The 27002-nt window shown below is 34.3% G+C and overlaps 1 protein-coding gene across 1 annotated transcript; it reads left to right on the plus strand.

The window, feature by feature from the left end:
- LOC112397401 (uncharacterized) lies at positions 1 to 24983 on the plus strand. The gene is given in 6 exon segments (XM_024741596.1): positions 1 to 135; positions 137 to 712; positions 11324 to 11960; positions 17893 to 18097; positions 21731 to 21809; positions 24618 to 24983. Coding segments are annotated over 6 exon segments (1998 nt in total).
- Positions 24984 to 27002: the final 2019 nt, after the last annotated feature.

The following is a 27002-nucleotide window of genomic DNA, read 5'->3' on the forward strand; positions in this document are numbered from 1 at the left end:
ATGTTGAACAAGAACATTCTGCTGTTGGCTCTTCAGATAAGTCTCTTAGGAACCACTCTTGGTGGGAATGTTTTGATTTGGCCAATAGAAGGTAGTCATTGGCTAAATGTTAAGACAATTATAGATGATCTAATTAAAAAAAGAGCATAATATGACTGTCCTACTTGCTTCTGGTGCACTTTTCATCACACTGACCTCTAATCCATCTCTGATATTTGAAATATCTAAAGTGCCCTTTGGCAAAGAAAGAATAGAAGGATTGATCAAGGACTTTGTTTTGACATGGATGGAAAATAGACCATCTCCTTTAACCATTTGGAGAGTCTATCAGGAGATGGCCAAAGTCATCAAGGACTTCCATATGGTGGCTAGAGAAGTCTGTGATGGTGTTCTCAAAAACCAAAATCTAATGGAAAAGCTGAAGAAAAGCAAATTTGAGGTCTTGGTATCAGATCCATTATTTCCTTGTGGTGATATAATAGCTTTAAAACTGGGAATTCCATTTATATACTCTTTGAGGTTTTCTCCAGCCTCAACAGTGGAAAAACACTGCGGGAAGGTACCATACCCTCCTTCCTATGTTCCTGCTATTTTATCAGAACTTACTGACCAGATGTCTTTCACCGACAGAATAAGAAATTTCATTTCCTACCATCTACAGGACTGCATGTTTAATATGCTTTGGAAATCATGGGATTCCTACTATAGTAAGGCTTTGGGTATGTTACATTTTTTATTATTTAAGTTTGAACAAACAGAGCTTTGTATCACTTCTTCTCTATTTCCCTATGGCTATTCTTCTTCAATCCTACCTATTGATTACTGTCTATTACTATCATTTGACAGCAGGAAAGAACGTAAAAGACACTATGCTTTGTAGCTACAGTGTGTTGTTTTCTAATTTTATGGACTTGAAGGTACCGAATAAGTTCTTTTATGGATAACATTCTGGTGACAAATACCTAAGTTCAAAAATAGGACTAAATTCTCATTTAGATATTGCACTGAAAATAGAAATTGCCTAGAAACTTCAGTGGGGTATGCGAAAAGCTGGAAGAAATTAAGCTTTCTACAAGCCCATTATTATGTGCATATAATAAATATACACATTTGTGCATGTGTATTTAAAAACATACATGTTTATGGAAAATGTTTGATTATTGCACATTGATTTCCTACTGTTTACTAGGCTCTCCCTTAGATAGAGAGGTTACAACAAAGACTGAGACCAAGTTCTTGGATTCAAGGATTTCACAGTCAAGCAGAAGAGATGTCAGACATGAAAAGGAATACTTACAGTATGAATGAGGTGAGTAATGGAAATATGTATAAAGGACAGAGATAGTATAAAGGAGACAGGCATTATGTGACGAGAGAGAGTGGTATTCTGAAAAACTTCAGAGTTGAGGTGTTGCACCTCAAAAGGAAATTTTTAAACAGTGAATATAAATTTTCCTGCAAATTAAGTGTGGGGAAGGAAACAGTGTGCCCAATATTGTGGAGTCTTAAAATAGCATGTGTGTGCTGTGTATTACTGATGATTCAGTATTTATGAAGGTCAAATTGATTTGCATTTCTTTGATGATTAGTGTTGTTGAACACCTTTTCATGTATCTGTTGGCCATCTGTATGTCTTTGGAAAAATGTCATTTCAGATCCTCTACCCATTTTCAGTCATATTGTTTGTACTTTTGCTACTAAGTTGTATAAGTTTTCATATATTTTGGATATTAGCCCCTTATCAGATATATGATTTGCAGATATTTTCTCCCATATGATAGGTTGCCTTTTTATTTTGTTGATAGTTTCCTTTTTTGTGCAGAAGCTTTTAAGTTTGAGGTAGTCCTACTTGTTTATTTTTTCTTTTGTTGCTTTTTCTTTTGGTAGTAAATCCAAAAAACATCATCAAGACCTATGTCAAGGAGCTTAGCTCCTATGTTTTCTTCTAGGAGTTTTGTGGTTTCAGTTCAAACCACAAAAGTCTTTAAACCATTTCAAGTTAATTTTTGTACATGATGTAAGATAGGGGTCCAGTTTCATTGTTTCACATGTGGTTGTGCAGTTTTTCCAACATGATTTATTGAAGAGTCTGTCTTCTCCACTGTATATTCTTGGCTCCTTTGTTATAAATCAATTGACAGTATATGAGTGGGTTTATGGGTGAGGAGTATTAAGAGGGATGTAAGTTACAACTGGCTGATCATATTCTCTGGATATATTAAATAGATGCTCCCAAACTCAAAAACAGATATTTATCTCCTGGAATCCAAACAAAAGTCTACCTGTTCTGATTCTTAGAGAGAATAAGCTCAGTTACTATGACAATTGTGAACTACCCTACTAAGATAAAAGTGAATGGTCAACATCATAGGGCTAAAACTGGACCTTAAAAATTAAGAAAGAGGACAAAGAAATGGCAATTTTATAAGGCAACAAAGCTGTCAAGATTTTGAAAACTCTTTAATCTCCTCATGCATGTAGTAAACTAACAGTGGCATCTGAACATGTGCAGAATCTCAGTTAATGAACTAGAGGAATGTACATGGAGAGTTCCTTGGTCACAGTATGTGTCTACATTTTCATCTCATCACTTATGTTTTTATCAACTACTTGTTCTCAACTTGAGATAATAATTATCAGGATTACGATGTTCTTTATTTATGTTGGTGAAATTATCCCTAGATAAACTTTCTCCATGCTGGCAATCTCAAAATCATATGTTTCATTGTATTTTGCTTGTAAGTTAATACTGGTAATAAAACCACACTATTTTCCCATCTTAAGATATTAGAATAATATTTCTTAAAAATTTTTTCATGGGAATGTAATGAAGATTTCTAGAAAGGTTCTTACTCTCTGATTTTGATAATCTCATGTTTCTAATCAAATTACACTCTTCCGACTTAGAATGGCTATTTAAACTTTGTTGTACTAAAACACAATATTCTTATTGATGTCCAGGGACTTGAGCACTCATATTCAAAAGGTCAGGTAAGAAATGAAAGTACTGACATGACAGAGTAATTTATTTTTTTGCAAGATTTTGTACATGTGGAATGATAAATGAAGATGATGAACGGAACTGACTTGGAAAAATAACATTTCCAATTTGAATTTACCTTTTAATTTAGCTTGACTGCTCTAATCAAAGTCATTGCAACAAATCCATATCTACTCAGTTCTCAAATTGTCACACCTGAGTAAATAAATGGAGGACAACTTTCTTTCTATAACATTATTTTTCTGCAGTGGTATGCTATAAGACCTCAGAGTGAGTCCATCTCTGCTAATTGCTAGGAATTGGATATTATCATGTGAAAATTACTTCTTTATTTCAGGTAACAGGTATTTGGTTGAAACTCCTAGATATCATTATAGTAAGAGCAGGCAATATTTGTTGATAAGTGCTTCACATGTAATATATACCTTAATCCTTGCAATGAACTTGTGAAGAAAAATCTACTATCACAAATGAGAATATTGAGGCTTAGAAATAGTGAACATGTTAAAATCAAATCATATAGCTATTAGGTTGAGAGAATTTTCAAACAATTCTTTCTGACACCAAAGCGTCTAGAACAATTTTTCTCTCCTTTAAAATCTTCAGGTACAAATTCATCAATTATTCAGAATATTTTAGGTTTAAACTTTCTTGGGTACTTTTCTTCTTCCTTTCAATATATTTAGTTTTTACAATCTGCTATTCTATTTCTCACCTATTTAATTTGCTGAATTGAATTTAATTGGGCCATGTTATCACTAGGCACCTTGTTATTCCTTTAGGCATAGCAATTCTGTTGCCTGGGGTAATTTGCCTGAGGATAGCTTTATGGTCTTAAGAGAGCTTCACTTTAACTGAAAGTTAGAAACGGCTTCTGCAGATTTCAAATATATTTGTCTAAAGTTGATCCAGGTAAATTTTATTTTTGTTTATATTAGCAACAAAAAAGCTGCCACCAAAATTGGGGAAACATTTAGGGAAATGATAATGTAGCATTTTAATGCCAGTAAAAATATTTATAATCCATAAATATTACCTCTTGCTACCAACAGTTTTACCCTGTGGCCACTATAAAAACAAACATTTTTTTGTGAGTAACTTTTACATATTAGATTTATATAAATATACAATGTATTTTTATCTATGAATAATCTTTAAAAACGAATGCCATCTATAATAACAATAGACAATCATGCAAATATATTAAGTTCAATAGGAAAAACAGTAGACCTTCATAAAAGAAAAAAGCTTGACCATAGTATTCAGATCTTCACATGAACAAGGTACTCACTAAGCACAGGTAATTAATGTAAAATAAAGTGCTAGAAATTAGACATATTTGAGTGTGTGTATCTGCACAGTGCTTGATTTCCTGTTGTCATTTTAAAAGAGAAAAAGTATATTGGAATATACTCTTCTTTTCCCTGAAGAGTAATACATTTTGGTTTGGAACATTCTTTTTCTTTCTTTTATTCTCTTCCTGTCTTTCCTTTGCTTCCCTCTCTCCTTCCTTCCTTTCTTCTTCTATTTCAAAATTTAAGTTAATCTTGATTGGTTAGAATTTTTCAAATCACCACTGGTAGCATTCCCTTTTACACAATTACCCATCAGCCAGATGATAGCCATAGGCGGCATGACAACAAAGATGGAACTTGCTATGGGACATGCACAATTCCCAGAAAGAGCTTTCACTCTTTTTTGCTCCCACTCAATGAAAAGGAATGAAGGTTATAATCTTTGTAGGTGTAATCTTGAGCTTTATATCTGTGTATTTCTTAAATCATTTTTGAACTTTGCAACTGAATATATTGTTAGTGATAGAACATTTGTGATGTGCCTGAGATTGAGCATGACTGACACTTATGGAGAAAATTGCAAGTGTTTGGGAACATCTGCACTGAAGCTCAGGTGCCCCAGGGGGCCATTGTCTGAGTAGTGGAGGAGTGGAGGTGGGTCTAAGTGATGAGATCTAGGTGATCTGATCTGGTTAAATTGATCATTTTAAAGTCAGATTCTCTCCCTACAATATCAAATATAGCTAACATTTATTGAGTGCAAATGCTATTCTGAATAATTTACATGCATTGCTTCGTTTAGTCCTCATAACTACAGAAAATAGGCACCATCATTCTGCCCTAGTTTGTAATGAGGCTGAGTAACTTGCCTGAGGTTACAATCAAGGAAGTGGTGAAAGATTTAATGCCAGACGCAGGGCTAAAAAGAAAGCTTTAGACAATATTCAGTGTATACAGGGTAAAACAAAGGGAAAAAAGGAAAGTTCACCTAAGTTTAAAATTTCAAATTAGATTTCTGTGCATTAATTTTATATCTGGCTACTTTACCAAATTCATTGATTAGCTCTATTAGTTTTCTGGTAGAATTAATGCACAGAAATCTTTTGCATTCTTATACACTAAAGCTGAAAAATATGAAAGAGAAATTAAGGAAACACTCCCATTTACCATTGCAACAAAAATAACAAAATACCTAGGAATAAACATACCTCAGGAGAAAAAAGACCTGTATGCAGAAAATTATAAGACACTGATAAAAGAAATTAAAGATGATACAAACAGAGGGAGAGATATAACATGTTCTTGGATTGGAAGAATCAGCACTGTGAAAATGATTATACTACTCAAAGCAATCTACAGATTCAATGCAATCTCTACCAAACTTCCAATGGCACTTTTCACAGAACTAGAACCAAAAATTTCACAATTTGTATGGAAACACAAAAGACCTTGAATAGTCAAAGCAAGCTTGAAAAAGAAAAATGGAGCTGGAGGAATCAGGCTCCCTGACTTCAGACTATACTACAAAGCTACAGTAATCAAGACAGTATGGTACTGGCCAAAAAAAAGAAATATAAATCAATGGAACAGAATAGAAAGCCCAGAGATAAACCCATGTACATATGGTCACCTTATCTTTGATAAAAGAGGCAATAATATACAATGGAGAAACGATAGCCTCTTCAATAAGTTGTACTGGGAAAACTGGACAGCTACATGTAAAACAATGAAATTACAACACTCCCTAACACCATACACAAAAATAAACTCAAAATGGATTTAAGACCTAAATATAAGGCCAGACACTATAAAACTCTTAGAGGAAAACATAGGCAGAACACTCTATGACATAAATCACAGCAAGATCCTTTTTGACTCACCTCCTAGAGTAATGGAAATAAAAACAAAAAAAAAAAAACAAATGGGACCTAATGAAACTTCAAAGCTTTTGTACAGCAAAAGAAACCATAAACAAGACCAAAGGACAACCCTCAGAATGGGAGAAAGTATTTGCAAATGAAGCAACTGACAAAGGATTAATCTCAAAATTTACAAGCAGCCCATGCAGCTCAATATCAAAACAACAAAGAGCCCAATCCAAAAATGGGCAGAAGACCTGAATAGACATTTCTCCAAAGAAGATGTACAGATTGCCAGCAAACACATGAAAGAATGCTCAACATCTCTAATCACTAGAGAAATGCAAATTAAAGCTACAATGAGGTATCACCTCACCCTGTCCATCCTCAAAAAATCTACAAACAATAAATTCTGGAAAGGGTGTGGAGAAAAGGGAACACTCTTGCACTGTTGGTGGGAATATAAGTTGATACAGCCACTATGGAGAACACTATGGAGGTTCCTTAAAAAACTAAAAATAGAATTACCATACAACCTATCAATCCCACTACAGGGCATATAACCTGAAAAAGCGATAATTCAAAAAGAGTCATGTGCCACAATGTTCATTGAAGCTCTATTTACAATAGCCAGGACATGGAAACAACCTAAGTGTCCATCAACAGATGAATGGATAAAGAAGATGTGGCACATATATACAATGGAATATTACTCAGCCATAAAAAGAAACGAAATTGAGTTATTTGTAGTGAGGTGGATAGACCTAGAGTCTGTCATACAGAGTGAAGTAAGTCAGAAAGAGAAAAACAAATACTGTATGCTAACACATATATATGGAATCTAAAAATATTTAAAATGGTTCTGAAGAACCTAGGGGAAGGACAGGAATGAAGAGCAGACATAGAGAATGGACTTGAGGACATGGGGAGGGGGAAGGGAAAGCTGGGACAAAGTGAGAGAGTGGCATGGACATATATACACTACCAAATGTAAAATAGATAGCTAGTGGGAAGGAGCTGCATAGCACAGGTAGATCAGTTCGGTGCTTTGTGTCCACCTAGAGGGGTGGGATAGGGAGTGTGGGAGGGAGACACAAGAGGGAGGAGATATGGGGATATTTGTATATGTATAGCTGATTCACTTTGTTATACAGCAGAAACTAACACACCATTATAAAGCAATTATACTCCAAAAACGTTGTTAAAAAAAAAAGAGAGAATCCATCATATTAAAAATGTATAAATGAAGAAAATAAAAACAAATACAATTTCAAATGAATTAACTAAATGCCAATCAAGGAACTCAAATAAATTTGAAGTACTAATGTAAGGCTAAAACTTTAAAGTTACTAAAGAGTTGATTACTCAGGTTCCTAAAACAGTGTGAAGACTGGTTTGTAGGCTTTTGTGGCCTCTGGAGCCACCTCCAAATCTGAGTGACAATGAGAAATGATCAGCACAATTAAATCCTAGCATCCAGGGCAATGCACAGAAAGAGGAAAGCTTCAAGGCAGGGCATGTGTTCGGGGAAAAAAATTGTAAGAAAAACTCCTGTACAAAAGTGTTGTTTTAAACATTCTCAATTCAAACTATTAGCATTATACATTTTAAGATACTATAACTCTAATTTAGTTTTATACAGATGACTAACATTCTCCAACAAAACCTCATTAAATCTTATTCTGAAAAATTTATGTCTGTTTTATTATCCTTTGGAGTCCTCTCTTTCAAAATAGAGAATGAAAAGGAGCAATTGTTTCTGAGGGGAACAAAATCTTCCACCCTAAAATGTGTCTCTTTGGCTTGAGGATTATCTGAGGCTGATTGCTTTTAAGAGACAAAGACTCAGGAAGTCTTTCTTTTTACCTTCCCTTTAACTGCTTAAAAGAATTTAGATACGAGGCCCTGTCCAGGAAGAGCCCTCTCACCAGAGAAATCTACAGAGAACAACACCTACTGTGGTAGGGAAACTCAACAGGGCCTGGAGACCAAAGTCCAATCTGTGTCCCATTGTCTCTATGGCACAGCAAATATTCATTTACCAAATATTTGTTTTTCCATCTCTATGTGAATTGCCTTCCTCCACTCTAAAGCCCCAAACCCTTACCCCATTCTCTTTCCCTCAGGTGGCATATAGGCCTCAGTTGCCTAACTTGTTCTTGGGCCTCATAGTCTTGAGGAGACCCTGCATGTCACTAAATTTGGTTTTTCTCCTGTTCATCTGTGTCACATCGATTTAATTTTTAGATGAGCCAAAATAACCTAGAAAAGGTAGAGGGAAAGTGTTTTTCCTCTCCAACAATTCAAAGTACAAGAACAATATCATAATTGGTGCAAATTTTCTATGACTAATATATTTTTCACTCATGGTATTTATGTATTGTTTCACAGGCATATGTTTTTTAAATTATTTTCTGAGCTCTTTAGTTATGTTTAAGATGTTATCCTCAAATATTCACCATTGTGAAATGTAATATTTTCTAATTTTTACTGTTATAAAATATATCTCAACTATTCAATTTAAAAAGTAGATTATAGAAGAAGGAACATTGGACTGGGAACCAGAATACTTATGCATTTCCAGCATTGTGACTTTCAGATTATTTAAACCTCTCAGTCTATTTTCTTACATACAAAATGATGGAGATGGGCAAACTGGACTTATGTTGGCTATAGAATGACAATCCCACATGCTATTACTGAAACCGTATTCAGAAGAGCTATAAGTGCTCTCATAAAGCAAACAAATATGTGATTGTTTTAAATTACAGAACTTCATTATTTCATGAAATTATGTATATTTAGCATATTATTTTTTCACTGATGGAAATTTAAATCTAAGCTTATACTGCATATGTCCCCAAACATAATTTATTTTTTAATCTCTTCATCATTTTTGAATTTGCAAATTATGAAGCATTTCAGGTATACAAGAAACCATAGAATAAATGGAGCAGAACTCTACATTGATGGTAGTGAGATTAAACATTTTAACATCCAAGAATAATTTTAAAACAAAAATAATATATATACATATATCAGCTACTAATTAATTCTATTATCTCTTATTGTCTTTATTAAATTATATAATTTTATTTTTGTCCTGAAGAGACCACCTAACAGTGGAAAGTTAACTCCTTGAATGCTTGAATTTTTTTTTAAATACAGGGTAATTTAGGGTTGCCTACCTGCATTTGATTCTTGGGTATATTTTGATAAGATTTTAAATGTTATCATAGCTGTTGCTAGTGAGTAATAGCTAATTAATTATTATACTTACAAGGACTTCAATAACTGAACAAATCTCAGTATTTTATAAATAAACTTTCAGTTATCCTTTATATGTTGTTGTGTTTTGTCTCCTTTTTATAATAAGGTCATGACAGCAACAGATTTCTTTATGAAGCTATTTTAAATTCTCTTCACTAGGCCATTTTAATGGCCATCAAGATTAGTCATACTCTTCTCCTGCTGTTTTGTTTCAAAATGTAATTAATTTTAAAATTACTTCCCCTATAACCAAATTGAGGCTAGCTCTTGAAAGGACACAAATACAATCATTCTAAAAGCATAACTTCTCTCTCTCCTCTTTCCATTTCTCTGCCTTCCTGGTCCTTTTGTTCCTTAAGGTCTTGAAATGACAATTCAAGGGCAAAAGATCATAAAGAGAAAACCCAGCACTTAATTTCCAATCTTAGCTCCCGGTTTCTATCCTTTTAATCACTTTATTTGTTCTTATTTTCTCTTTTTAATGGCAGCCTTCAAAGATTTTAACTTTTAAAATAGCACCAGTATATAGTTGCCCTTGTTCAGTTTGGCATTCACTAAGAACCTCAACTAACATGTATCATTACATCCATGTCTAGCCAATAATTCTGTAGCTAACCCACTGATTTACTGGTCAATCTTTAAGCAAATTTATTAAACTGCTAACATTACTAAACTCTTGCTCTGAACCAAGCAGTCTGCAAAGCAGCTTTGCAGATATTATTGCTAATTTACAACTTAATATAACAAATTAACATCATCTCTCATTTACACGTGAGAAAACTAAGGCTGAAAGGGTCTGGGTAATTCATCAGGGTCACAAATCTTGTTAAAGGTCAGTTTTTGAATCCAGGGCTGTTGAAATCTAGAGTTCACCTAATTTAAGCTACTAAACAGCTCTGAGTAAAAAGCGTATGGTTTCTCAGGGTGCTGGTCGCTATCTCCTTGATTGTGTATAAAGATATCATAGGGAAGAAAATTAAAATTTCCGTGATCAATTTGCTTTATCAGAGAAGAAAACAGTCCTCTATCAAATGTGTAGTAATTAACTCTATTACCCAATTAATCTAAAACTTCTTGAAGTGTCTGAGCAAACATCCTCTAAGGGAAGCTTGTTTTTAATATTTTCCTAAATATGAGCCATGGGGAAATGATAATAATGCTGGTCACTGGGCATTGCTAAATTTCCTGAAACTTAACAAAGATGAGACATGACATTGTAAAAAGCCAGAAATGAGTGAAATAGTGTTATGATTGTTGTCCCAATCGTACTACTCTGTCAAATATGCTTCTGGATATGCAATTCAACATTAGTTTCATTATCCATGAAATGGAGTAAATCACTTCTGCTAAACAAGATTATGAAAAGGATTGAGTCAGACAATGCATGTAGAAATGCCTTATAATTAAGATATCCAGCTTGAAAGTTCTGCAAGTTTTGGCAAAGTGACTTTAGCAGTGAGAAGTATTATTTTTTATTTAACAATTTGGGGAAAGGTATATTAAATTGAAGGCACATTTTATAAATTATGGTTATTTTCACAGAGAACACAGATATCAGGCTTATAACCTGCCTGCTTCTTTTTCTTTAAAATAGGGCCAGATTTCATTTCTTTTGTTGGACTAATCATATTAATATATTCAAGAATTTGAGTTATATTATTTTCCTTTTAATCTATAGATCAATTGACTTATGAATGAGTGTAGCCATCGCATTAAATATTATTTTGTTTGAAAAAATAATCTACCTAAATATACTTTGAAAGTTTTTTTCGTCTTAAAAGATCTGTAGTAGGATGGTTTCCATAATGGATATCACCATGCCTAAGAAGTTTTCCCATCTTCTGATTTTTAATTTGACTCCGATTGAAATTGTTCTAAGTGGGAATGTGCTAATTTAGCCAACGGATGGTAGCCATCGGTTAAACATTAAGATCATTTTAGAAGAGTTGAATCAAAGAAATCACAATGTGACTGTACAGGCTTCATCAGTGACTCTATTCGTCAACTCCAGTGATGATTCTTTTGTGAATTTTGAGGTGATATCTGTTTCCTACAAGAAAAGCAACATCGACTCCTTAATTGAACATCTGATAATGCTGTGGATAGATCACAGACTGACTCCTCTCACGCTCTGGACTTTTTACAAAGAACTAGGAAAACTCCTACATACTTTTTTTCAGATTAATACACAAATCTGTGATTGAGTATTAAAGAACCCCAAGTTAATGGCAAGACATCAGAAAGGAGGCTTTGATGTGCTGCTAGCCGACCCAGTAACAATCTGTGGAGACCTGGTTGCTCTGAAATCAGGAATTCCATTTATGTACACGTTGAAGTTCTCTCCAGCCTCATCAGTGGAGAGACACTGTGGAAAAATCCCAGCAGCTGCCTCCTATGTACCTGCAGCACTTTCAGAGCTCACTTACCAGATGACCTTTGGCGAAGGGGTTAAAAATACCATATCTTATCCACTGCAAGATTATATATTTCAGTCCTACTGGGGACAATGGAATTCATACTATAGCAAAATCCTAGGTAAGTCTCTAAAATATTATCTTACTATTGATTCTAGATATCTTATTTATTCTTATTGTTAATACAGCAGAAGGTTTCCATACCACTGCCTATGCCAAGCTGAAGTAAATACACTTATTATACCTTTGTACACATCCTTGAACATTATTTCTGGATAAATTCCTAGAAAATAGAGTGGTGGTATTAATACGTATGTTGTTGTCTCAAAGCAAATAATGTTGTGCTTATTTAGGTAATAGCTTTTCGATGTGTAAATCAATCTTCAAATATAAATGAAAATACCTTTACTAGGATAAATTATGACACTGCTAAAAAATACCTTGACACACATTTTGAAGTGATACCTGATTTACTTTCCCTCTTCATTCTTTATTTTTTCTTTGTCTGAGGAAGCTTTAAAAAGCCTAGGGTTAGGCATTGGAAACTTGAATTTATACTCTTCTCTGCCTCTCACTATCTCTCCATCCTTAGGTTCCCCTGGGTGCTTGCGCCAGCACTGCCTCCAACTTAATTGCTCAGGGACCTTTGGCAAACCTCAAGGTTCCTTGTCTCACAGATTCCTTTATGAGCATCAAACAAAATAAAACAAACTGTCAAGGCCAGTTCTGGTTCATTGTATATATTATTTCTTTTTCTCATCTTCATGAGTCTTCCTTTCTTTATTTTTCTGTTTTCTTTTCTAATTAATGTTTTTTTCTCTAGGTCTATTAGTAGTAGCAGGGATACTAATTAAAAGCAAAAATTAATAGTTGATGCTACCAATGGTACTTTCTTATAAAGGTAATATGCAAAATACTATTCTTTCACTCACCTTTTGGCTTTCCTCTGTCCCTCCCTTTATTTCTTTTCTTCCTTCTTCCATCTCTCCCTATCTCCCTTCATTTATTTTACTTTCTTCCTTCCCTCCTCTTTCCCTCCCTCCTTCCTTCCTTCCTTCCATCCATCTTGCTTTCTTTGTGTAGAAAAGTTACCAAATACCAGCCCAATACCTCCCTCTTTTCTAGGTACTGGGAATACAACAGTTAGCAAAACAGATCAAAATCTCTACTCTACCCTTATGGAGCTCACACTAGTAAAAGGAGACAGTCAACAAATAAAATGAATCTATAAAATATACAGGGTGTTAGACTGTGATATATGCTATGTAGTAAAACACGAAGACTAGACAGTTCTGCAAGTAGTGTTATACTTTTAAATAGGGTGGCAAAGGAAGGTCTGAAATGAAAAGATGACATTCAGACAAAGACCTCAGAGCAGTGAGAATGAGAACCAGTAGGATCCCTGGAGAAAAAGCATTTCAGGCATAGGTAAAAACAAGTGCAAAAACCCATGGCAGGCCATAGATGCAGGACTTACATAAGGATTTACAATAAAGATTTAATGTATCTTGACCTTAAATCTTACCTTTCACAAGTAGAATCTGTAAAATTTTTCTCTTTCCTTGATTTTGGAATACTCTATCCTGTTTTCCATCACTTTTAAACTTCTTTGTGGAATTAGTCTAGAAGAAAGATATTGAACATATCATACACATATAAATAAAACATATGCAAGGTAATTAAATTTTGCATATACTTTTGTAGATATGGTAGAATTTTGAAAGTAAAATTCTGTGTTTTTATATCTTTTATAATGTAACATAACTATATTTTCTTTTTTTCTGGGTTCCAAATTTCATATGTTTCAGAAACATTTCACTTTAAATTTAGGTGTTATTCACATGATTATTTCCCAAGATATTTGAAATGTGTGCTATAATAGTTATCACTGCGCATATATGTATCACATACCAACAACTACTGTGGGTTTTGAATAAGGTAACTGTCTATAAATAAGGAGATGTAAAAAGTAAAATGGTGAAGGGCCTTGCAAAGCACAGGAGATTCTGGGTTCAAGTTCCATTTGCTAAATGTGTGATCTCAGGCAGGTAAACTCGAGTCACAGCACATCCTTCTCTTTAAAATGGGGAAATTATTTCACAGCACTCTTTAGGATGATCATATGACACTTTATGGATGGAAATGTTATGTCAATTATGAAGGTTTATACTTATGCTGAATATTATTTACACCAAATTACACAAGAACTCTGTAATGACAATGCCCTAATTATACTACCATGGGGCTATGTACATAGAAAATAGTGAGTAAATATTTGTAGAAAATAAACGGCCTCTGGGATATACTAAATCTCCCTTCTCAAAGGAAACCATGACAAATTATATAACGTGTGAAAAAGCCTTTTTGAAACAGAATGTTCCCAACTTCTCATTTGCACAGTATACTAATCTAGCTTCAGAAATCCCACATATTAAGAAATTAAATATTTTATTTACTTAAATCCTTTACGCTCCTCATGTTACTAAATGTAGTTGAACAACAAATAACTACCTTGAATATTTTATTTCAAATCAAGCTATATTTCCAAGAAGAACTGGTAAAATCTAATTTGTCTTTTGTTTTCAATTACATTCTTAAAGTATTAGAGACACCTGTTAACTGTAAACTGACACTGAAATAGGGCAGGTACCTTATATTTGATATTATCTTTGAACACGAGATTTCATAATGTCAAATTTCTGAGAAGTTTCCATTTCAATGACTGTTCTTCAGTTCTGTGAGAAAAATAGACTAGAAAAATAGCATGCTTAAATGTGGTTAGAAAACAAACAAAAACCCTCAAAAATCTATTTTGAAAGAAATAGAAGTAACAAGGAAATATCTAACTGCATTGGTTAAAAATCCTGTTTTATTTATCAGTGAAGAAATCTTTTGTGAATGAAGTAAATTAAAATGATCATCAATTCAATTTTGAATATGCTTCTAACACCTAATGGAACAGGCATATCTGGGAATATGCCAATATTGTTATTCATATTAAGGAGTGAATCTATTAATAAATCTTGCCCTGGCTAATTGTTCTGCAAGGCATCATCCAATTGCACTGAGCCTGATCTCTCCCCCAACCTCAGAGAGATTTGTTGTACATATAGTACATAGGTAGTTCTCATGTGGGAAGGATTTGAGACTAGCCTTTGCTACAGCTATAGGAAGGCCAAGGACTTGAATGTTGTAATGAAAATAGTTAAACCGGTAAAGAAACTGAATAGTCCCATTTTGCCTGTGTCTTTTGGTTTCCTGATCTGTCTCCATTTTTCCCAGCACACTGCAGACAGGAGAGAGGAAAGCTCAGTACTAATCTATGTAACACTCAACCAGTGTAGCCTGCTTTTACCTCTAAGTACCATGTGGGTTCCATGTTGGTCCCTCTTTCCCTGCTGCTAAATTTTAGATGGATTCCCTAGAACTAACCCTACCTTTTCCCAGACGATTAAAATTAATTAATTAATTAATTAAATAAGCCTCATAACATTTCCCATCTACCCCACTTGACTGAAACTGGGCTAGGTTACTCACTACATTTTTTACATTTGATTTCTGGCTCCCTTTCTGGGCCCAATATTTTTTAATTTGTTTTTCTGTAACTCACTCCCATTCTAATCCTCATTGCCAACATCTCATCCTTTCCCTGGAAAAGGTGGATCTCTGTTAATCTGCTCTCACGTAGGCTTTTATTTATTTATTTTGCGGTACGCGAGCTTCTCACTGTTGTGGCCTCTCCCATTGCGGAGCACAGGCTCCGGACACGCAGGCTCAGCGGCCATGGCTCACGGGCCCAGGCACTCCGCGGCATATGGAATCTTCCCGGACCGGAGCACGAACCCATGTCCCCTGCATCAGCAGGCGGACTCTCAACCACTGCGCCACCAGGGAAGGCCTCACGTTGGTTTTTAATTCCTTCTCACATACGGTTTTCCTGTGGCCAGTGTTGTGAGATTTTAAAAATTCTCTGTAACTTTTCTTTGAAGGTAAAACATAAATCATAAATTGTACAGCCCATTGCAGTTTTGCAATATAAAGCCACCGATGCAACCAGCACCCAAGCCAGTACGCAAAACATTATTATACCCATAACGTCTTATCCCTCCTCACATCAGTCCCTACAACTCCCATCTAAGGGTAACGACTTTCTTGACCTCGAACACCACAGATTAAATTTGCCTGATTTTAAACTGTATAACTGAACCACACATTATGCTCTTTTGTATTTTGCTCCTTTTATTTAACATCATGTTTTTTGGTTTTTGTCCAAGTCGTTGTACGTATAGTATGTTCATTCTCAAATCTGTCTATTGAATTAATATACATTTTGCTTATCTATTCTACTGTTGATGGTCATGTAGGCTATCTTGGTTTTGGCTATGTATGATAAACATTGCTATGAACATTCGTGAACATGTCTTTTGGTGAATACATGTATGTCATAGTATGGGGTATATACATAAGAGTGGAATTGCTAAGTCATAAGTTATGCATCTGTTTAGGTATAGAAGATACTGCTAAAGTCTAGATTCTCAAGCACTTGTACGGATTGATAATCTCATCAGCCATTTACTAGGATTCCGATTGTTCTCCTTTTTTTTTTTTTTCTTTTCATTTTCATCTCACTGGGCATTTTCTTTTTTCTTTTATTTTAATTGTAACCATATTGTTGATGTGCTCATTATTATTTTTTTATTAATGGTTAATTTGCATGTTGTTTTTCAAAAAGTACATAAAGCATACAGTGCTTTGTTTTATCAGATGTATATACCTTTGTAACCAACACGTCAATCTCTAAGATCCCTTTCTAACATGGCAGCTCTCCAGAACTTCTTAGACACTTATCAGACTGAATAGCTCCTACCATTTAGTTCAGTTTTCTTATTTACTTCCATTTTTCTTTTTTTATTGAACTATAACTGATTTACTTTACAATATTATAACATATTTGTTTCAGGTGTATGGCATAGTGATTCAATATTTTTATGGATGATACCCCATTTAAAGTTGTAAAACACTGGGTATATTCTCTGTGCTGTACAATATATCCTTATTGCTTATTTATTTTACATATAGTAGTTTGTATCTCTTAATCCCACTTCCACCTCCCCACTGGTAACCACTGGTTTGTTCTCTATATCTGTGAGTCTGTTTCTGATTTGTTATGTACATTCATTTGTTTTATTTTTTAGATTTCAAATATAAGTGATAACTTAGAGCATTTGTCTTTCTCTGTCCAACTTATTTTACTAAGCATAATATCCTCTAGGTCCATCCACATTGTTGCAAATGGCAGATTTCACTCTTTTTATGGCTGAGTAATATTCCATTGTGTGTATTATGTATATATATATATATATATATATATATATATATATACACACATCACATCTTCTTTATCCATTCTTCTTTTGGTGAAAGAAAAATTGTTTTATATATATATATATATATATATATATATATATATATATATATATATACACACACATCACATCTTCTTTATCCATTCTTCTGTTGGTGAACACTTAGATTACTTCCATAATTTGACTATTGTAAATAATGCTGCTATGAACATTGGGGTGCATATATCTTTTTGAATTAGTGTTTTTGTTTTCTTTGGACTTCCATTTTTCTTTTTTGAGCTTTTTAATACACCCTATAATCATTTTAACTGTAAAAGTAACATCATTAGATTGTCACTCATGTTCAATTTGTGATCCATCAAGCATCTCTGGTCTAATTTTCTATTCAGTGATTTGGCAGCTAATGCCCTTCCTAGATGTACCAAGTGTACATCTAAATATGAGTGGACTAGAATACCTAGAGAAAGTGTAACCAAGGGAACAGCAGAGGTGATGCTTGTAATCCCAGCAACTCAGCCCCAGAGAACATGGTTACAGCAGGGAAGGCAGTGCACACGACTCAGGCCTCCTGGCTGCAATGGTGCTCGCAGCCACAGGTAACTGGGCAGCAGTGGGAGCAATGTCTATGACTCTGTCCTTCTAACCATGGAGACACCCACAACTCCAGGCCCTTGCCCCTGCCTCCAGTGGTAGTGCCTGTGAACCCAATAACTCCGAACACAGCAGAGGAACCTGTGACCCCCACTTCCCTCCATCTTTCCCCACCCCCTGTGGAGAACAAGCCTATGCGTGACTCAGGAGATGGCAGACAGAGCAGAAGCACCCACTATCCTGGAGCTTCAGGCAGCAATGCCAGTGACATCAGCAGCAGCAAGGCACCAAGGACTCCAAAGTAGTGACAATGCCAGCACTAGGCAACACCCATGACAGAGTTAGCAGAGGGTGGAAAGTGCCTACTCTCAAATATAACCAGTCAGCGCAGGTAAGAGAAACGAAAAACCTTTGCTATAGTGCCACGTACTGGAAAACAATAGAAAGACATTCACTACTTCGAATGTGCCAGCAGAGGAACAACTCATCAAGCTCCATGAAGATCCACAGTAACATTGTACCACAAAAAGAAAATGACAGTTGTCCAGAAACCAATCTTAAAATCACTGAATATCACAATCTGATAGAGAATTCAAAATAGCTATCATGAAGAAACCCCAACAAGCTACAAGAGAACTCTGAAAGTCAATTCAATGAGCTCAGGAATAAAATTAATGAATTAGTTAACAGAAAGAATAATTTACCAAGGAAATTTAAACTCTTAAAAGAATCAAACAGAAATTCTGGAGCTGAAGAACTCAATACACTGGAGGTACCACACTCCCTGATTTCAAACTATACAAAGCTATAATAATCAAGACAGCATGGAATTGACTGAAAAACAGATACATAAATCAATGGAACAGAATTGAGAGGCCAGAAATAAACCCACACATATATGGAGAATTAATTTACGACAAAGGAGCAAAGAACATACAATCTAGAAAGGATTCTCTCTTCAATAAATGGGTACAGGAAAAACATTTTACACAGAAATTTACATTGCAATATTGAATTACACTTTGTTTTATTGAATTATCATAATGTTTTATTATTCTTACTGTTTTTTTAATTCCAAAATTATCAATATTATATATATGTGTGTGTGTCTATTTGATATTGATGTTGTAGATATTGTTTAAAGTTGAACATATGCATCTATCTATATAAAGTGGTATTATATATTATATAATATTATATATAGTGTATATTATAAGAGATATCAACTATTTTTCAGTTTATCAAAGCATTTTTTTTTACTTTTTAAAAAATTTATTGAGGTATAGTTAATTTACAATATTATATAGGTTTCAAGTGTACAACATAGCAATTCACAATTTTTAAAGCTTATACTCAATTTATAGTTATTATAAAATATTAGCTATATTTTCTGTGCTGTACAATATATCCTTGTAGCTTAGTTATTTTATACATAGTAGATTGTATCTCTTAATCCCCTACCCCTATTTTGCCACTCCTCCCTTCCCTCTCCCTAAAAAGAATTTTATTTTTAACAGTCTGCACTGACTCCCTGAGCATTAATATGGAAGTTGGCTTATCAAATGATGAACTCAATCTTCCCATTCAATGTAGGAACCGCTCATATTTAAACAATAAGTGGACCAGGTTTTTTTGGCCCTGTTAAAGCTAAACGTTATACCTGAAGGACCAGGAGATTGGTAATTCTTTGCATAGGGAGTCAAAGTTGAGCTAATTCTTTTTTTTTTTATAAGATGACGTTTATTACTGTCAGTAAAATATAACACTAAAGACACTAAGTACAAAATAGGTTAAATATGTCACCTCCCCACCCAATTAAGAGCTGACCCACAAGATCCAAGTGGACGATAGCTCTGAGGAAGCAGAAGGGCCATTCATTCTGCAAGAACCAAACTAGACATATCAACTTAAAAACATTACATATGTATAATATATATGTTCGTGTATGCAATATTATACTATGGATATGTTCAAGTTTGTAAAACATTACATATGCAGAACATCTCTCTATACATTATATATAATATCAAATATATATATATATATATGTATATGTTGAAAGTTTGTCTCCCCAGGTGCAGAGCTGTAACTTGGCAGTGACTATATGTTTCTTTGAATTTCAATATAGATAACTATAGCATTTGAAAATTATGGCAGTTTTATTTTCTTTTTTTTCCCCTAGTGCATCCTTTTTTAAATACAATTTTTTAAAGTTACTTCCCATTTGCAGTTATTACAAAATATTGGCTACATTCCCCATGTTGTTAGTGAGTATTAGTATGTGCAAGTATATTTACTAGCTTTGTCTTCTGAATAAGACTAAAAACCCCAGTAGCACTGAACACATCTAACGTACCTTGATTTTTAAGTGCCATTCTCTAATAAAATGAACCAGCATTCATTGAAGAAATGGTTGATTTTAAGGTTGGGGCTGTGAAAATAGTAGAAGTTCCTGAAACATTTTGTGGTATCAGAAAGTAAAGAGTGCTTGAAAATGATGGGGTCATATCAAACGGACATAGGAACTAATATATGAAAAAGTTTCCAAAATCTGTGACAATTTGAGCAATAAAATGAATAATGATAATAAATTAAATAGAATCTATAAAAATAACTTTTTGAGTTATAGTGATATAAGTAAATAAATAATTAAGTAGGAAATTCTTTAAATTCTAACTAATAAATATAGAAGGAACAATTAAATTTTTTAATTGACTGGGTTTTTAACATTACATTTACACAACCATAATAAAGTTATCAAAATTAGGAATTTTTATTAAAACATTGTCAATTATCCTGATGATACCCTTTTTTCTTTCCAATATACAATCCAGGTTTCCCCCTTATGTTTACTTGTCCAGTCTCCCTTCTCTTCAATTTGTGACAGTTCCCAAAGTCTTTCTTTGTTTTTTCCTTTATGAAGAATACTGGCTAGTTATTTTTCAGAATATCCCTCAATTTTTTTTTCTGGTATTCTCTTGTGATTAGGGTGAGATGATGCATTTGCGGTAAGAATACTACCGAAGCAATCTTGTGTCTTTCACAGTGTGACATAGCAGAGGTACATCATAGAGATAGGTTATTACTAGTGACCATATTTTGATCACTTAGTTAAGATGGTGTCTGCCAGGATTCTCCCTATTTCACCCTTTGTAATTAATAAGTATCTTGAAGGGAGATACTGTGAGACTATGCAAATCATGCTATTCATATGTTTTCACATATTTTTACAATCCTTTACAGTAAATTTCCAATTAATAGTTACAGAAGGAGTAATGGAAATAGAAAATCACTATTAGGCAAACACATAGTAATAACTACTACAGGGTATACAGAAATCTCTATACTTAATTTGAAACTTTTTATGTCTAAAATGATTATTTATTTAAAAAGTTAAAGTAATTGGAAGATTTGGTTAAAGGAACATTAATGTAGGGCTTAGTTGTGCAGACTGGTTGCATGAAAAATGCACAAGCTTTAAAGAGTGAAAAAAGGCTTGAGAGAGGAGGCACCAACTAGGCAAAACCACTAACTAGATTCAAGTCTTAAGTCTATTCTCTATGCCTCTTCACCATTCTATCATATTTCCTCTTTCATTTTTTTAAATTCAGAACTTAATTCTACATAACATCTTCTGATTTCTCTTTTGGGTCACTGTTCATTTGTACAGTTGCATTTAATCTGCTCTTCAGTCAAAATTGACTTTTAAATTTTATTTGTTGAATTCTTAATTTCCAGAAATTCACTTTATTTCTTTAGCAAATTTTCACAATTATTCTTTTTAATCTCTTGTTCCTTGCCCATATTTTCAGACTTCACTTTCATGGCCTTAAATCTATTGTACAAAATAATTTTATTTTTCATTCAAACAATAATAATACTTCAAATCATTGCGCTAATATTTCTGGTCTCTGTTGCTTTTTCTGGTTCTCAGTCCTAAAGCCTTGTTTCCTTGTGAAAAGGAGCTGTTTATTTCCCTTGAAATTTTATCTGTGGGAACCTTTGAAGCTGGGGTCAGTTTCTTCAAAGAGCCTTTTCTAGTTTGAGCTGGAAATCCATACAAAAGCTGACTGTGTTAATTCTAAGGGAAGATTTTTTTCATCCATACAATGCCAAGTCAAAAATAGCAATTTTCCTTGCTGTAAACTTCTGTGTAAAGGAATTATTCATAAAAGTGAGGCCATATCTCAAGAATCTAACATTACATGAACATACGCAGGGTGTGGGGTCTTAGGCAAACCTTCAGACTTTCCTTCTCCCTGCTCCTGCCCTATACTGTGTATTCTTCAAAGAAATGACAAGCTTGAACATCAGAATTCCTGCTTTGACTTTGTTTAGAGATTCTGCTGCCTTTTTACTTTCTTGCCAAATCAAAAATGAATTTTAATGGGGCAATTTTATATTTTATCTAGAATTTTAAATGTTTCAGTTTGACATAAGTGAAAAAAGGCCTATATTTTTAAATTTATGCAAATAAATCCTTCAAAATCTGAGTTCTACCTTATTTTTCTCATATAATAAAAGAACTTAGAAATATTTCTCTACCAAATTATACATGTATGTTGTAGTCAATTTCTGAACTGTATTATATATCTCTGCTCTCTCTTTGACTTTGTTTAAGCTGTTTACAGCATATGAATTTTGTCATAGTGAGTAGATAAATTTATGTCTTTTTTTTCAAATCACTTCTGGGTTACTTATCCTGTATAAAAGGACCTTCCTCCTTTAAGATTATAATGTTATCTCAATTTTTCTTTTCGTGGATTTATGGTTCTGTCCTATCTTCTTGTTTTCTGACTCTCTTTTGGATTCTACTTTTTACCAATTACTACCAGAACTTAGCCTAACTATGCAACACAGCACAACCCTCAATCCTTGGTCCTGGATTTATCTTGGTATCTTCTAAGCAAACCTACTCTGTGTTTTCATTTTAGCAAAACAGATAAGCTCTCAACGGATTTGAAATTTCAATATATCTCTTTCAAATTATTGAAATCAGTATAATTTTGTAACTGAATATAACCCTTGATATAACTATGCCACTCATCTTAGAACACAAATACATTAATATTATCTTTTACTTCTAAGTGATACATTTCAACCTGCTAAATAGACTCTTAAAGACTTAGCTAACTCATAATTCCATCATTCCCTTCCTCCACTAAGCAACCTCCTTCATGGGCTTTGCCCTTCCTCAATTCATCTCTACCTTATATGATCCATCTCCCTTATACTTGCAGAATAAGTATTAGTTAACTGGTTAACTTAGTTTCTCCAATAATCTGAGAGATCATTTTGAATTAGAACTGTATCTTACTTGTCTCTTTATGCCCTGCAAATAATATAGAATCTGGTATATAATAAGTGCTAAAAATTGCTTGTTGAAGGTATGAAATATCAAGAATTTGGAGAAGAATTGGAATTGGATTGAAATATGGATGGATGACTGGACATAAAATCTGTACTTCTAAATTTTACCCCTCTCTTGGATTCACAGACATGTCCAGTCTTTAACTTACACACTGCAGGTCAAAAATTCTTCTGATAGCTACTCTTCCTTTAGTGTTTCATGATTTTGCTGGTGTCATTATCACACTCTGGTTGCTCAAAGTATAAACCAAGCAATTCCTTGTTAACTACTGGTCACCTTTCACTTCCCATCAGTCATTAAGACTTTCATTCTATGCTCTCCATTCACAAATCAATATTATATTCTCCCTGATACTCTCATCAAATCTTGCTTTCCTAACATTTAATTTTTAACCACTTACGTATCCTTTTTTCTCTACAACTCATCCTATTTAGAGGCCAGAATAGTTTTATTAAAGGATATATATGATCATTTTCTGAACCTGATTCGAAAATTTGAGTAGACATATTTTTATGGAGACTAAAACTGAACCCAGGGGCTTCCCTGGTGGCCCAGTAGTTGAGAGTCCACCTGCCAATGCAGGGGACACGGGCTTGTGCCCCGGTCCAGGAGAATCCCACATGCCGCGGAGCGGCTGGGCCCGTGGGCCGTGTCCACTGAGCCTGCGCGTCCGGAGCCTGTGCTCCACAACGGGAGAAGCCACAACGGTGAGAGGCCCGCGTACTGCAAAAAAAAAAAAAACTGAACCCAGAGTATAGCATTCAAGGCTCTCCAAAGTGTCTTATTTTAACTAATATTTTCCTTTTCTGCACAGTTCTTTTGTGATAGCCTCTGCTCCATACATACTGAACTAATACATATTCATCTTTTTCTCCTGCTCTTCTACTCACCTTCAGAACCCTTCTCTTGTAATCTTTGCTTCTGGGCTCAGCTGAAATGTCCCCTCCATCTTGAAGCTTTGTCTGATTTTCTTCACATTACAGTGACAGCATTTTCTGAGGCCCTGAAACTCTGTACCTTTGAACAGTATTTAGTATATTCCTTCTATATTATGTGATGTATGTGTTTTATCCACATACTAGCATGTGACCAACCTTATGACAAGACCTACATTTTATGTTTACCCAAATTATTAATCATCATGTTCCAAAAGATACACCATATTATTTACTAGACTTACTTAAATGGCTTCTTCTATCACATTTAAAATTTTTCATTTAAAAATATCTTTTCTATTTTAACATATTTAAAACAAACTCCTAGAATGTGGCAATCATTTCCTCCAAAATATATAAATATTTCATACCTCCTTCTGAACAAGTTTCATACAGTACTGTGCACAGTTAAAAACACTGGCAAAGTTCTCTGCATGTAAGTGCCATTTCCTAACTCTAGAAATTAATTTTTAACTTGATCTATGTCTAAATTGCCACTTCATTTCTGTGCCCAGCAAATATTCAACCTCTGTAGAGCAGTGAGTGAGGCAGCTGCTGTCATGGTGTCTGAGAAATGGGTTTCAGCAATTCTACTGTTGCAGCTCAGCTTCACTGGCTGTGGATTCTGTGAGAAGGTCCTGGTATGGCCCTGTGACATGAGTCATTGGCTCAATCTAAAGGTTATTTTGGAGAAACTCACAAAAAGGTGCTACGAAGTAACTGTGTTGGTGTCTCCACAAAATCTCATCACTGATCACAACAAGCCTTCCACACTGAACTTTGAGGTGGTCCCTGTGCCACAGGACAGAGAGACTGCTGAAAATACACTAAATGACTTTTCAGACCTGTCTGTTAATGTCATGCCATCATTGTCACCCTAACAATCAGCAAAACAACTGCAAGAATTTTTTCTTCAAATAAGTAGACACTTAACACTTCTGTGTAAGAGTGTTGTCTACAACCAGTCAATCATGAAGAAATTCCAGAAAACCAACTATAATATTATGATTATAGACCCTGTGATGCCCTGCGGAGAGCTGATTGCTGAGTTTCTGGGAGTCCCTTTTTTGTACACGCTAAGGCTCTCCTTGGGTAGCACAAGGGAGGAATACTGTGGGAAACTTCCAGCTCCGCCTTCCTATGTGCCTGTTGCCATGGTAGGACTAACAGACAAAATGACATTTCCAGAAAGGGTAAAAAAAATTAATGCTTTCCATTTTCTTTGACTTCTGACTCCAACAATATGACTGACACTCAGCTTTGGGAACAGTTTTACAGTAAAGTATTAGGTAAGAGACTCTGCTTTTCATTCTAAAGTAGTTATCAGAAGAAGCTAAGGAGGTTTAAGAAAAGTCTAGGAAGATGAAAGGAATATATTTTTAAAACTTTCACTTCCACATAAAATTCCACAACTGATAGCAATGAACTGTTGTTCAATAAAGAATTGGGAAGGGGAGGCAAGAAATATCTTGCTATAGTTACTCTTTCTTTCCAGTCATCTATTTTGTAGGATACTTCAATACTTAAAAGATTGCTACCAAAACAAAATGAAATATAAAACATGCTATTAAATGTCAATCCAGTGGAAGATGTATTTTTGTCAGATGCAGTATATCACAAATAGGTCTAGTACACTGAGTGTTCATAAAGGAGGACGTTTGACTTCTTATTGGTAAAGAGAATGTAATGTTCGTTGAAAGAGGAAGATAATCTTCTTGCCTGGTTCCAGTAATAAACTGAAACCTAAGCTATACTAACAATGGGATTAAATTGTTATTTAACTTTCTTTGAATTTTGCTCTACAAATTTAGAAAATCATAGATTATTAGATTTAAAATTTATGCCATTCTCCTGTTGGACCAGAGTACCTTCTATTCCTATCTCTCTCATAAATTTGGGATGAAACTTCAGTAAGTCCTATGTGAACTGCTTCATCATAGCTGGTCATACTGAAAAGTTTCCTAGTATGTTTTATGTTTTTGGGGGGAGCATAATACAGAAACCTGGAAAATTAAATAGAAACTTAAAAGAGTTTACAGCTTGAGGTGTTAAAAACAGCATATTTTTCACTTCACTAGTTACATACGTTCTATTTTTAATCACTTGCCTTTTCTAATAAAGAATGGTTTTGCTTTACAATTTTCACATATCTAGCTCTTATCTGATCCCATCAGCTGAGGCTGGCTTTCACTTCAAATATTTTTTTTTTACTGAAGTATAGTTGATTTACAATGTTGTGTTAATTTCTGCTGTATAGCAAAGTTATTCAGTTATATATATGTATACATTCTTTTTTATATTCTTTTTCCATTATGGTTTATTTCAGGATATTGAATATAGTTCTCATACTATACAGTAGGACCTTGTTGTTTATGCATCCTATATATAATACTGCATCTGTTAACCCAGAATTCCCACTCTATCCCTTCCCCCACCTCCCTCCCCCTTGGTAACCACAAGTCTGTTCTCTATATCTGTGAATCTGTTTCTGTTTCATAGATAGGCTCATATGTGTCATATTTTAGATTCCACATATAAATGATATCATATGGTACTTGTCTTTCTCTTTCTGACTTACTTAGGATGATAATCTCTAGTTCCAGCCATGTTGGTGCAAATGGCATTATTTCATTCCTTTTTATGGCTGAGTAATATTCCATTGTATATATATACCACATCTTCTTTATCCATTCATCTGTCGATGGACATTTAGGTTGTTTCCATGTCTTGGCTATTGTGAATAGTGCTGCTATGAACATTGGGATTCATGTATCTTTTTGAATAATGGTTTTCTCTGGATATATGCCCAGGAGTGGGATTGTTGGACCATATGGTTCTAATTTTCATTTTTTGAGGAACCTTCATACTGTTTTCCATAGTGGCTACACCAACTTACATTG

Source organism: Neophocaena asiaeorientalis, unplaced genomic scaffold (assembly GCF_003031525.2).
Source record: "Neophocaena asiaeorientalis asiaeorientalis breed wild unplaced genomic scaffold, Neophocaena_asiaeorientalis_V1.1 scaffold445, whole genome shotgun sequence".
In the NCBI taxonomy this organism is placed as follows: Eukaryota; Metazoa; Chordata; class Mammalia; order Artiodactyla; family Phocoenidae; genus Neophocaena; species Neophocaena asiaeorientalis.